Raw genomic sequence first — 14,282 nt, forward strand, 5'->3', positions numbered from 1 at the left:
TAACATTCTAAAAGCAAATTGCAGGGCCAAGTGAATGTGTGCAATTCCCAACATGCTATTTCTGTATTGCCTTGTCTGCTTCTGATACAATGAATAAGACTGGAGGTTGTCGGGAAGGGGTGGTTCTAAAGGTTGTACTTTAAGAGCAGCAGGAGGGACATGTTGGGCATTTCTGATTTACAAAAGTTCTTCCCCACCAGAATAGGGCCACTGCATTTCTTCCTCAACAAGGGCCACGTCTTCCTTAACATAGGTAGGGGATCATTTATCCAGAAACCTCAAATTATGGGAAGGCCATCTCCCATAGACTCCATTTTAATAAAACAATTCACATTTTTAAAAATGATTTCCTTTTCTCTGTAATAATAAAACAATAGCTTGTACACAATCCTGACTAAGATATATTTAATCCGTATTGGAGGCAAAAAATCCTATTGGGTTTAAATTATATTTAAATGATTTCTTAGCAGACTGAAGTTATAGAGATAAAAGTTACAGAGAGATCCCTTATATCCCATAAAACTTCAGGTTCTGAGCTTTCAGCATAACAGGTCCCATACCTGTACCAGTTTTTTTACTGACCAAACTGAGGTCCATACATGTGATTTTAGTTAAAGTTGTCAGTACAGGTAAAGGATATGTTATTGAGAATGCTCGGGACCTGGGGTTTTCTGGATAAAGGATCTCCAAAGCATTTAAATTAAATAAACCCAATAGGATTGTTTTTCCTCCAATAAGGATTAATTATATCTTTGTTGGGATCAAGTACAAGCTACTGTTTATTATTATAAAGAAAAAAGAAATAATTTTGAAAAATTTTAATTATTTAATTAAAACGGAGTCTATGGGCGATGGCCTTCCCGTCATTTGGAGCTTTCTGGATAACAGGTTTCTGAATACGGGATTCCATGCCTATAAAACATTTCAGGGTAAAGCCGAGCCATATTGTGGGCAGTTACATGTGAAGAACTGAGGAAATGTTCCCTTTGTGGAGGAGGAAAGAGAGAAGCAGCTGAGGATTTACAGATAAACTACAGCACATTTTTACATAAACTTCTGGAATTTAGGGGAGGAGGGTGAAGAAGCCATTCCAGACCCATGACACCCATGCACACATTTCTTTAAAAAAATAAATCAATAAAACAGTAAATGGAAAGATATCACAAAAAAATAGTAGAAACCATAATCATTTCACCTGATTTAAAGAGAGAAACCTAAAACCAAAGGGTCTATTTGTTACTATAAGAACCATGTGTACCAGAAAGAAGACTGAGGCCAGCCACTTGCATCTAATACCAACCCTTAAAGTCATACCAGCTGTACTTCAGATGGTCTGGCAGGGGCTTTTGTTAAGGAAAACTTGCTCATTTGTGCTTCTAGAATTCCAATAAGCGATGGTTTTTAGTCTGCAGCGAATTCATCAGCCAAGTAGATATGTTTTATAATATTACAAACATACTAAATTCTTTAGAGCTGTGAAGTGATGTAACAAAAAAAAAACAATGTCATCATAGATATGATATGCTGAATCCTACAAAAACTTGCATTAAATGAATGGCATTAGATGGTGCAGACCTACAGTCTGCCTTACTCAGCAGGGGTTCCCCTGGCCACAGGGTCCCTCATTCATTTTATTAAAAATAAAAAGCCCTCACTTGCCCCCTACATATGGCAGCTATAGGAAATTAACTGATAACCAGGGGGCTCAGTATATGACTGTATCCATCCCTGGAGACATGAATGACCTTTCAACCAGGTGTATTAGGGAAGCAGGTTGTGGCCTATGCTTGTACCTACCCACTAGTGGGACGCTGTGTAATGGAAACCTATAGCTGAAGCCAAATGGAAAGTGGTTTCCTATAAGTAAAGGTTCATTTTTCACACTGACAAAACATAGAACTGTTGAAAAAGCATGAGCAGTTTTCTTTATTAGCAGCAGGGAAGGCTGTTTATCCTGGCACACCTCGCGTACTCAACTGCCTTCTATACAGGACATGTCCATGAAGTGTTCAGGGAAGGTGGATTCCCCAGGCTGCTTGAAAACAGCTCATTCAATTACAAAAACATATATACATTGCACTACTTAAAGAAAACAAACCTTAATCGAATCTATACATCAAACTGGAGTTTGGACAAGTTTTGTGTCTATAGAAGTTGTAGATCTACTAATCTGAGGATCCCCTGGGATATGTAGTTCTGCAACAGCTGGAGTGTTGCAGAACCAGCGTTGCCTATCCTTGTACTTTAAAAGGTTTCATACGCATTAGTGGTATTTTAATCAATATTTCCCCCATGTGTTGAGCAGATACAGAAGGGATTAGCACTGTGTTTGGCTGCACACCACGTCACTTCCGCCCATCATCGTGCTCGTCACCCTCACCCCCCACAGCTCTGCCATTGGATTTGCCCAGAAATCATCTGGGGGTAGCTGGGGTGGTTTTTTTATTCCTTTACATTTTATTGATTATATAGGCACCCATCTGCTTCCCTAGCCCTGACTCTCTGAGCTCTCCCCGGAATAAATACGTTGTATGTGTAAATCCGTATTGATAGCATAGTGTAAGGCAAAATACCCTAAGTGCTGCCAAACAGCCCCACTGTTGTAGGGCTGATACTAGGGATGCAATAAATCCGGATTCAGTTCTGGATTTGGCCCAATTTCAGTATTTTCTCAGGATTTGGATTCAGCCGATGCCTTAAAGGCTAAAAGCTCTGCACAAATAAACATGGCAACTTTTTGTTCACAGTTGATGCAATGTAATAGCAAATTAGGTTTAGATTTGGTTTGAGATTCAGTCAAATCTTTTTTTTAAGGATTCAGATTTCTGCCTAAAGAATAAATTATGGATTCAGTTTATCCCTAACTTAATAGCAGATTTTTTCTTCCTAGTTTTATGGGATTCATCATCAGTAAAGAACTGCATTATAAAATATGCCTTATGCCAAAATACATAAGCAATTTTCATAAAGAAATTGACTTTACCCACATGTAACCCACAAAGCCATGATTACTCGCTGTATGTTGGAAAAAGGATCACAAGAGCCTTAAAAACTGTATCAGCAACAGATTAAACCATTTTAAAGGGGTTGTTCAACTTTAAGCTGATTTTTAGTATGATATAGAGAGTAATATTTTGAGAAAATTTGCCATTGGTCTTCTTTTTTTATTTGTGGTTTTTTAGTTTTTTTCACTTTTTGTTCTGCAACTCTCCAGTTTGAAATTTTAGCTGTTATCTGGTTGAGTTGATCCAACTTGCCTTAGCGATCAGGGAGTGGATTGAATGAGTTATTTCACTTCTTGTTCAGCAGCTCCAGAGTTTGGAGTTTCAGCAGCTGGTTGCTAGGGTCTAAATTACCTTAGCGACCAGGGAGCAGTTTAAATGAGAGGAAGGTAAATGAATAAAAGAGGACCTGAATAGAAAAATAAGTTATAACAAGTAACAATAAAAATAAAACTGTAGTCTCACCAAGCAATAGACTTTTGGTTGCGGGGGTCAGTGATCCCCATTGGAGAGCTGCAAAAAGTCAGAAGGGCAAATATATCAAAAACTATAATAAATAATGAAGACCAATTTGCTTAGAACAGGCAATTCTAACGTACTAATAGTTAACCTAGAAGTGAACCACTCCATTGAGGGGTAGGATACCACTGAGGTGGGCCATGACCCAGCACAACTAATTAATCTGAAATTCACTACAGGTATGGGATCCATTATCCGGAAACCTTTTATCCAGAAAGGTCCGAATTACAGGAAGGCCATCTCCATAGGCTTAATTTTAATCAAATAATTAAAAATTGTAAAAGTTATTTCCTTTTTCTCTGCTCTAACAAAACCATGCATGTACTTGACCCCAGCTAAGTTATACTTAGTCCTTAATGAAGACAAAACAATCCTGTTGGGTTTAATTAATGTTTAAATATTTTTTTAGAAAACATAATTTATGAATAGTCAAATTATGGAAAGACCCCTTATCCAGAAAACCCTTGGTCCCGAGCATTCTGGATAACAGGTCCCATACCTCTTCTAACATGCAGCAGTTTGCTGTAGAAGAAAATGTTGGGCTGAGCCATTTTTTACCTTAAAAACTATAATAAAAATATAATGAATAAATCTATTGAGCATCAACTACTGAATGTTCCCCTTTGGGCAATGGTGCGTGTGGATTTAGGAAATCTATGTGTCTATGGGCAACAAATCCCCTACATACCCCTTGCCATATGAATCCATGCATGTGGTAACCCTGGGTAATGGTGACAATATGCCTTTTGTATTGATTAGCTGTATAGTGTTTTACATGTGGCGATTCTAATGAATTACAATGGAAAGGACAAAGTTTGCTCTAGGTCAGGCAATTGATAGCTCACAATCAGGCATTTATTTCAGACTGGAGACCTTGCTATGTGCTAATTGGCTGCAGTGCTACATCTGGAGCAAGCTTTGCACCTGTTACATAACCCCCAGCGTGGGTTCAACTAGAACGCTCTGCACGCAGGGAGGATTACTCTTTCTGAATGTCATGCGAATACATCAGCTTTTTGCTGTCAAGAACAGCAGCCTAGGCAGGCTATATGACTGGAATGTGAACTATATAGGTAAGAAAGTTAGAAGAATGCAGAACAAACCAAGGCCACGGTACATTTAAAATGAAATCTTAACATGAACTGAACTTCCTATGTAACAGAGTGAATTCTGTGCGTTCATCTGCAAAAGATGACTAAAGATCATCCCCGCATACCTTAAAGGACGTGTAAAGTCTATTTCACTGGGGGTGCCAACATGTTAGGCGCCCCCCACTGAAAGCTTTTCCTTAGGCCGATGCTCATGTTAGAGAAAACTGCCCATGGAGGAGCTACCCAAGCACATGGAGAGAAGCTGAGCCGGTACCTCCTGAGCCCTCAGCCTGAAAGGCTTTATTAATTGCTGTGTGTAAAGGGGTTTTGTTTCTTTTTTTTTTTTTTTTTTTAGGGGACCAGTAAAATTCGGGAAATGTATTATGTCATCAAATGCACAAAAATGTAAAATCAGGGTATTTAAAACTGAGGTTTCCCTGTATTTCATTTGGTTTCTGCCAATGTAAAATTGAAATATAACATACAGTTATAAGTATATATATATATATATATATATTAGAATATATGTATTTATATTTTATATACTCTCTACTATATAACTAAAAGCCACAAACATATATGTTAGTATTGATTATAAAAGGGACACGGATAATGTATTTACAGAACAATATATTTTTTATAGTGGTTTTCCTCCCCCCAAAAATAATAGTACTCCGGTATCAGAAAGGTGCCTTTTTTTAATGTATATTGATAATAACTCACCATTTATCGCCCCATTTTATTCTGATATTTGGCCACTGTAGGGCACCATAAACTTAAGAAAACAATGATGGCCATTCCCATTGCTGCTTGTTTGCTTCCAGTCATGGCTGCTCTGTCATATTAACAAATAAATGTATTATTCTTATTATTAAAGGGGTGGTTCACCATCATAATAATATGTATATATGTACTAGAAGAAGCATTTTTGCAATATATATGCATTACCAAAAATAGGGTTTAGTATATACCCAACTCACCTAACCGCAATAAGCATTTCTGATGCATGGGATTGCCGATACAATCTCAGTCCACCCAAGTCAATACAATCTTAGAAAATGTTTTTTTGCAGTTAATTGGAAATTAGCGAGTTAAGTATCTACTAAACTTTTACTATAAAGGTGAGCCTCCACTTTAAACCCAAATCTAGGACACCAGCACTGCAACACAATGCTACCCACTGCGCATGTAAATAATAATGTCTGCACAAAACAACCCATGCCACTATATTCTACTGGGCATGCATGTAAGCAATCTAAACCCTATACAGCATAGGGTTAATTTACTCTAATCCTTTGGGCCTCTGTATAAAATGAAAAAACATGCCAACCCAGCAAACTGTAGTTCAGTTCCAACAATATTCAGGGGTCAAAATGACCCACTATCCTTTTAATGACATTAATGATTCTTAGGGATACAATCTATTTCTTTGACTACAAAATGCTATTGAAGTCTCATATTGAGAGAAAAAACGTAAAGTTCCCTTAAAGAGCAGTCTGTGCTTCCTAAAAAAAAAGCCGTATTCTGCAAGCATGGTGGACAAAGAAGCGATTTAGCAACCGCTGAGTGATGGGTTAGTTAAGTGTGCTGCACTGAGCGAAGGGGCTTCCAAAGAAGATGGGTTATCTATAGCAGCTCTTTGTATGTCCAGATGAAATAGAGATGAGGACATGCACACTATTCAGATTACTGTAAGTGGAACATTGATGGAACACAGGTGGTGCTCTGGCTGATGTACAGTTGTATGCCACATGTGGATTTAAATCAAATTACATCATCAAAACAGAATTTGGATGACACCATTTAAGTCTGACCAAGGGGAAAAAAAAAAAGAAAGAAAAAAAAAAAGAGGGCTGTCTGATGAAAATGACTGGCTGGCCTACAATAGCGAGTCTAACTAAGAAGCTGTCAGGCGGGTAGATTGTGTGTTGTATGGCTAGTCCCTAAAGATCCGTTTAAACTTAAGTAATGCAGAAATTCTGTCCTTCTGGTTTTAGCGGAACATCTGGTTAGAGAATTAAGAATCCGGAGTGGGACTGGAAAAATCAGTCAAACTAATTGTGTCTGAGATATTATTTACCTACAAACAAGAATAAATCCTGAAAGAGGAGAGTTATATAGCGTAGGGCTAGTGCCTCGACCTTGCTGAAGTCCTTGGGTTGGAAGCAGCTCGGTACTACGGGGAGTAATGCACTTAGGCAAGGCAAATCTTTTCACAGATCATTTGAAGGGAAATGTCAAACTTGGAGTCGTACACTGCATTCTATCTATATGACCGAATATCTCCTGTTTGGCTGAATGCTTCGCTGCGTATGTTTAGTCTTATATTCCAGTGGAGACTTTAGATGTGCAGGCTTCATTTCCACCAAGCGTTTGCAAGCAGAGCCACTGCCTCTGCAATGTTTATACTGTTACAGCACAATTATCATAGCTAAATACTGTACAAAACAATATGTATCAACCAAGGCCAGCGCGGCCTGAAAGCATTATTCAATTACTTTCTTAATTGGCAAAGCATTAGATACTGTGGTTAAGCCAGATCTCATGGAAGGAAGTTCAGCTCCCTGACAGGTCTGACATCAGTCCATATGTGCTCTGGGGCAAGTCTGCCGAGCCTGGATATGGGAAGCGTGTGGTTATTCTTCACACGCATGAGCTGATGTGCTCAACATCTCAAATGTCATGCTCCCACGGGTTTCATTAATGTTAATGGATGGTTTATTGGGAAAGTGTACCCAAACTGTAATTTAGGGGCTGATTTACTAAAATTCAAATCCTAAAGAATACCTAGCAGTACAAACCATCTTCCTGACAGTCAGTAAAGGGATTTCTTGCTGTGCTAGATTTAGTTCAAATTGACACATTTATAGAAGCTAATGAACACGTCAATTCGGCAGTCAAACACCATTTTGCTCTATGGGCTGACAGAGCTCAGCGCTATCACTAAACTCTAACACCCCTCTGAATCATTGACCTCAAATACAAAGTGCAATGGGTTCCTACAGATTCAGGAAAATAACATATATTGTATGGGGGAGCCCTTACTGGCAGTAAACTGGCTCCTTCACATCACTTTTCTTAATTCTCTACTCTGATAAAAGATCTAATTTTCTACACCAGTGGGGCAGTTCTTGATGCCTTAGTCACAACCTCTTCTCCTCTAGTGCCTACACCCCATTTCAATCCTATTTAACAGCACAACCATAAGGCATGGAATAGTGTGCACTTCAGAGAAATGTTTAGACAGTATAAACTAGTGGTGGGTAGTTTCATATTGTTCTATAATTACTGATTGAGCCTGGACATTTATAACACCAATATGTAGGGTGGCAAATTCTCAGGGTAAAAACAGCAAATATTCAGCAAAACAAAATATCCCAAAATGGGAAGGGAAAGTAATGAGAATGTGCCAATAACTAATCTATTTTCTTAAGATGAAATACAAATGCATCACAATCTATTTATTGATTTCCACATTAGAATCAATTGAACAATCCTTAATGTTTAGTGTCTTTTTTTTTTTTTTAGATTGAAAAAGCTGATTGAACAAGAAACAGCCTATCAAGCAAAACGAGAAAAAGAGAACCACAAAAAAATAACCAAACTCAGGGATGAGCTCACCAAGTTGAAATCATTTGCTTTAATTGTGGTTGATGAGCAAGAGCGGTTAACTGAGCAGTTAAAACAGCAAAGTGCCAAAATCCAAGAACTAACATCAGCCTCCCAGCAAGCACAGGAAAAACTGGCCATAGTAGAAGTAAAAGCAGAAGAAGAAGAGAGAAAAGCAAACAGGTTGGAGGCAGAGCTGGAATCTCAAGCCAACAAGTTTTTCCAAGAGCAAGAAGGCATAATGGCCAAACTAACCAGTGAAGAAACCCAAAATCGCCAGCTGAGGTTAAAATTAGCTGCCCTTAGCAGGCAAATTGACGAACTTGAGGAAACCAATAAGACACTACGCAAAGCAGAGGAGGAACTTTGCGATCTAAGGGAGAAAATGAACAAGGGGGAATGTGGTAACTCCATCCTCATGGTAGAAGTAGAAGAACTGAGAAAACGTTTGCTAGAAATGGAAGGGAAAGATGAAGAGCTTAATAAAATGGAAACACAGTGCAAAGATCTAAACAAAAAATTAGAAAAAGAATCTTTGCAAAGCAAAAGCCTAAGGGTTGAGGTAGATAAGCTCAATAAGAGAATTACAGAGCTAGAAAAACTAGAAGATGCATTTAACAAAAGTAAACAAGAATGCTTTTCTATCAAATCTTCCTTAGAAAAGGAACGCAGCAGCACAAAACAGCTGAGTAATGAGGTGGAAAGCTTAAAAGTCCGAATCAGAGAGCTAGAGGCCATTGAAGTGAAACTAGAGAAAACTGAAAACATACTGAAAGAGGATCTAACCAAACTAAAAACTTTAACCGTAATGCTTGTCGAAGAACGCAAAACACTGACTGAAAAAATCAAGCAAGCTGAAGAAAAACTAAAGTCAACCAATAGCCATCTTCAGCTAGAGCAAAATAAGGTTACGTCCATTACTGAAAAACTCATCGACGAGAGCAAAAAGTCTCTGAAATCAAAAGCAGAACTGCAAGAGAAAATGCACAATATCATGAAAGAAAACGATGAGCTGAAAAATAAACTGAGATCGGAGGAAGAAAAAGCAAATGACCTCATGTCAAAAGTCACAATGCTAAAAAAGAAACTGCAATCACTTGAGTTAATCGAAAAGGAGTATCTGAAAAATAAAATAAAACAAGACAGCAAACCATCTGAAGCGTTGCACCAAGAAAACAACAAAATCCGAGAGCTCACGCAAGAAGTTGAAAGATTAAAGCACTCCCTTAAACAGATGAAAGCCATGGAAGACGACCTCATGAAAACAGAGGATGAGTTTGAATCTCTCGAGAAGAGATATTATAATGAACAGCAGAAAGCAAAAATGTTTTCTGAAGAACTGGAAGTTGTAAAAATGGAACTGGCAAACTATAAACTGGCTGAAAAATCTGGAACTTTCCAAGAAAAAATGCTGCTCGCAAAGCTGAAAGAGGAAGAAGCAAAATCGGGCCACCTCTCAAGAGAGGTCAGCGCCCTGAAAGAGAAGATACACGACTACATGAAAACAGAAGACACCATCTGTCGTTTAAAGGGAGATCATTCCATTCTTCAAAGGAAACTTAATCAGCAGGAAAATAGAAATAAGGAACTGACGAAAGAAATGGAAAATCTCTCAAAGGAGCTGGAAAGGTACAGACGCTTTAGCAAGAGCCTAAGACCCAGCCTAAATGGCAGACGCATTTCGGATTTTCAGGTTTTCTCCAAAGAGGTGCAGACAGATCCAACAGATCCGACAGATAATGGGCTACCTGACTACAAAAGTCTTGTTCCTTTGGAGCGTGCAGTTATAAACGGCCAGCTGTACCAAGAAAGTGATAATGAGGATGATGATACAAATGACGAAGACTCAACTGTGGCTTTTAAATGTAACTCCTCCTATGGTAACACTTTCAATAACAATAGAAAACCCAGATCCCCATGGATAAAACCATATCAGGATCAGTCCCAAAATGGAAAAGTGCACTTAAAACAGAATGGGAATTATATCCATCCAGGAGATATGGTTCTAACACATACACCTGGACAGCCTTTGCATATCAAAGTGACACCAGACCATGGGCAAAACACTGCAACCCTTGAAATAACAAGCCCTACTTCGGAGAGTCCGCACTCTTTTACAAGCACGGCCGTAATACCCAACTGCGGAACTCCAAAACAAAGGATAACAATTATACAGAATGGCTCCATAGCACCGATAAAATCAAGAGTAATTGATGGATATGTGAGCCCAGATCAAGTAATGCCAAATTTTTCAAGGACTTCCTTTGTAAGAGCGAGAAGCCCTGACTCTAATGGTTCCATAACACCAGACAGAACTATGTCCCCCATTCAGGTGCTGGCATTCACAAGTTCCTCAAGCTCTCCAGATCGCGTGCTTTCACCAGAGCCAATGGAAATAAGTGGAACGCATGCAGTTTTTCGTGTATCACCAGACAAACAAGCTGGTTGGCAGTTTCAGAGGTCTAACAGTTCTAGTTCCACATCCAGTGTCATAACTACTGAAGACAATAAAATACACATTCATTTAGGAAGACCCACCAGCCCTTTTACTCCAGTGCAAGAGAAAAGGCACTCACTAACTAATGGGACACTGAACAAACCCACTAATAAAATCACCAGCAGTATTACTATAACACCAACAGCTACTCCACAATCACGGCAATCACAAATGACAGTAAGTAGCATGAATAACTGACCCGTATCCCACTGACACTCCTCCTTGATACCCCATTTTGCACCCATATACATTTTTTTTCATGAAGAGTTATGTGCAAACCCGCTATAAAACATGGAAATGACTTTTAGTTTTTGTTTGCTTAGGATATCCAGGTGTGCATTCACAATATACCCATCTCTTTTCTTTTACAATACCAATATGGAGTATATATTTTATCTGCACTTGTATTAAATGCATTTAATGTAATATTTTTACACAAATTAAATTTTGAAATTGAACATTTATTTGTTGTGATAACATTTACAGAGATCAAGATGTTCCTTTTGATTTATACATTTATGATATATTTTTGAGTCTAAAGTTTCATTGTTCTAGTTCTGTACCAAATCTTAGTTCTTAAAAAAAAGAAAAAAAAAAAAGATAATCTCCCATGTGCCTTCACCCTAATGCTGAATATAGCGGTGCAAACCCCCTAATTTATTCTTCTAGAGCACAAAGAGCTGTACCTCATTCGGTGTGCAGCGCTGTATACAGTAGGGAACAGAGCTGGGTGGCCCATGTTTGTTTTTTATTCTGAACACACAAGCTGGGGAACACCAGGGGATGCAAGGACCACAGACCTTAACACCTGGTTATAGCAAGTATTAAAGGAGAACTAAAGTAGGCAAGAAATGCTGCGCATTATGTTCTAAGGTTCTGCACAAGCCCAAAACCACCACAGCCCTTTAGCAGGGAAGATCTGTGAATGTGAAGATTCCCCCAGTAGCCCCCCATCTTCTTTCTGCTGATTCATTGTACATGCTCTGTGCTGCTGTCACTTACCTGAGCTTAGGGATCCACTCACAATATACTGATTCAGAGTCTCAAAACATGGCAGCTTACAAACCAGTACAATTTGTATCAGAATTTCATAATCAGCCCTGTAGCATCAGCTTATATGAGAACATGAACCTCATTTTCTGCTTGCCAAAGACCCCTAAGCTGCCCAGAGCACACTGAGCATGTGCAGTGTAACCGACACTCCTAACAAAATCCAAGATGGGGAGCGCCAATGACAACTTTGGATCATTATTGTTATGGAGACTTTTGGCTGGTGCAGTAAGTTCTGTATATAAAACATGGCATTTCTACTCATAGTTTTTTTAGAGTTTAGTTCGACTTTAAGTGCAGGTCCTTTTTGTGCCAATGGTATGGGTGCACCACAGATAAATGAGCAGTGAAACTGGCAACACCCTGCCTTGTACCATAGACACCATTACTCACTGTATTAACCTGCTCAGCAATAAGGTGAAGCCATATATGGAACCATGTTATTCAAAATGATGATATATTTACTCAAGTAGCTGTACCCAGATGACTGAACACGTGTGCCTTATTGAGCTGCTTATTTGTAACGCTCATGTGATATAAATGAAGTCATTCTCCATCAAGTTGACTAAATGGCAAATCACATTTTCTAAGAAGATGTGCTCTTGCTTGATCAGCTGCATGCCATCTCCTCTCCCTCGGACACTTTCCAAAAGCAGCACCGTAATTCTTCCACCTAATGATCTTTCTTTTTTTTAAGCAAAAAAAACCTGTTAAACACAGGCCGACAGCCTGCAAAAATTAAATGAGCAAAAAAAAAAAAAGGTTTGAATCACTACATAAATATACATTTTTTTTTGCAAATAATATGTAAGAATTTCCTCATTGCTTATTGCTAAGGGCCCCTAGAATTCACATCAATTAAGGCAAGGCTAGGGGGAAATCTGGCATTTATTTATGTAAGTGAAGCATATGATGCAGTCAAATTGGGAGACTAAGAGGGATAACATCATCATAGCACAAATATTAACACAGTGCTCCTATTAGAGATTATTTATCTTTCTAACTAGGTCTGAAACAGCCTCCCACTTTCCATGTAGAGAAAAACGAATGCCAGGAGAACTACTGAGGGGCATTATGAGAGCGCTTTCCCTTGACATTTGTCTCTACAGTATCATCAGTCATTGCACCCCAGACGAAACGGACAGGCTGGGGTTAGGGTTGGCCGTGACAAGAGTGACACCAGGAAATGAGTGGGACTCAATGAGAGATCACTGGCAGACCCCCACTTTGTTATTCCGCATTTGTGGCGAGATGGGGAGAGGGCATGATTTATGGTATTGATTGATATAATGAGGGTTACACAACTGGAATGGATTACATGAGAAAAGAAACGCATGATTCAACTCTTGTATTAGTCATAACCATTTCATTTCTTTTTTTCTCTCATTCTATGACTAAATGACAAGGTAAATGTGAGCAGGCGGGGTTTATCATCACCTGTAGGAGGATCACAACCCCTTATATATATATATATATACTGTATATGTGTGCTCACCCATTATCAATGTAAATAGGAGACCAAAACATTTTGTGCATTAAGCCACAAAAAAATGTCCCCTTCTTTAAACAAAACAGGGATTGTTCATCCATATTTGCGATACAGGAATAGGACCTGTTATCCAGAATGCTCAGGACCTGGGGTTTTCCAGATAATTTCCATAATTTGTATCTCCATATTTTAAAACTACTAAAAAATCAAGCTGGTCAACTGCGTCAAAGTCATCTCTAGAACCTAGGGACAGGTTTGGGTTTAGCCTAAAAAAAAGGAAATATAATCCCTTCGGTGTGGGACCCAAATTTCTTTTTCTATTAACAGATTTCCCCCCACTCAGGCATCTTGAAAAATAATAGTAAATCTAGCACTGTAAATCCAACATTACACTTGCTTTACAAAGAATAAAGAAAAGGATTTCATGTTTACAATATAAAGCACTAGGCTAGCTATGGGAAAAGCTAAATAAAATAGCCAGGCACTTCTAGAAAATAAATGCAGTTTTTAGAGGTGGAGTCCTGTGGCTTCTTTTTGCATTTGCATCTTCAAATAGTAAGTGCCATGGAGTTGCAGACTGCAAACTAGAAAAGCTAGAAGCCATTGTTGCAATCTCTTCTTAGTATTCCAGAGGCTTAAGGTGGCCATAAACGGGCCGATTCTAGCTTTCAACATCTGTCCCTTAGACCGATTCGGCAGCTTATCGGCCCATGCATGGGCACTAACGAGGGGCCTGCCCGACCGATATCTGGCCTGAGAATCGGGCAGATCTCGATTTCGAGATCGTTTAAAAATTTAGTCGGATCGGGAAGCCCAGGGCCAAACGACCGAATTAGTCCACTCGCTTGGCAACCTCGTCAAGCCAGCAGATGTTATTGTGTATGGCCACCTTTAAGGGGACTGCTTTCTTTTATTTCTATCTAAAAATGTTTCTCCTCTTGGGGCAGTTATCACAAGTAACAGAAGTTACAAATTAGAAACAGTCTTCCGTACCAGAAGTTATACCAGCAGCAAAGATTGAGCAG

The 14,282-nt window shown here is 38.9% G+C and overlaps 2 protein-coding genes across 3 annotated transcripts in view; one reads left to right on the forward strand and one right to left on the reverse strand.

Annotated features, from left to right (window-relative positions):
• The window catches only part of cmss1 (cms1 ribosomal small subunit homolog), a 195,827-nt gene that overhangs the window by 168,347 nt on the left and 13,198 nt on the right, over positions 1-14,282 (reverse strand). The gene's annotated exons all lie outside the window — the stretch shown is intronic.
• filip1l (filamin A interacting protein 1-like) overlaps positions 1-14,282 on the forward strand; it is a 163,008-nt gene that overhangs the window by 141,009 nt on the left and 7,717 nt on the right. For both annotated transcript variants that reach the window (XM_031896628.1, XM_012958114.3), the window contains one exon: positions 8,141-10,895. In XM_031896628.1, the coding sequence (XP_031752488.1) occupies positions 8,141-10,895 (2,755 nt within the window). The remainder of the gene's footprint in view (positions 1-8,140; positions 10,896-14,282) is intronic.

The sequence above is a fragment of the Xenopus tropicalis genome, chromosome 2, assembly GCF_000004195.4.
Source record: "Xenopus tropicalis strain Nigerian chromosome 2, UCB_Xtro_10.0, whole genome shotgun sequence".
Lineage (NCBI taxonomy): Eukaryota > Metazoa > Chordata > Amphibia > Anura > Pipidae > Xenopus > Xenopus tropicalis.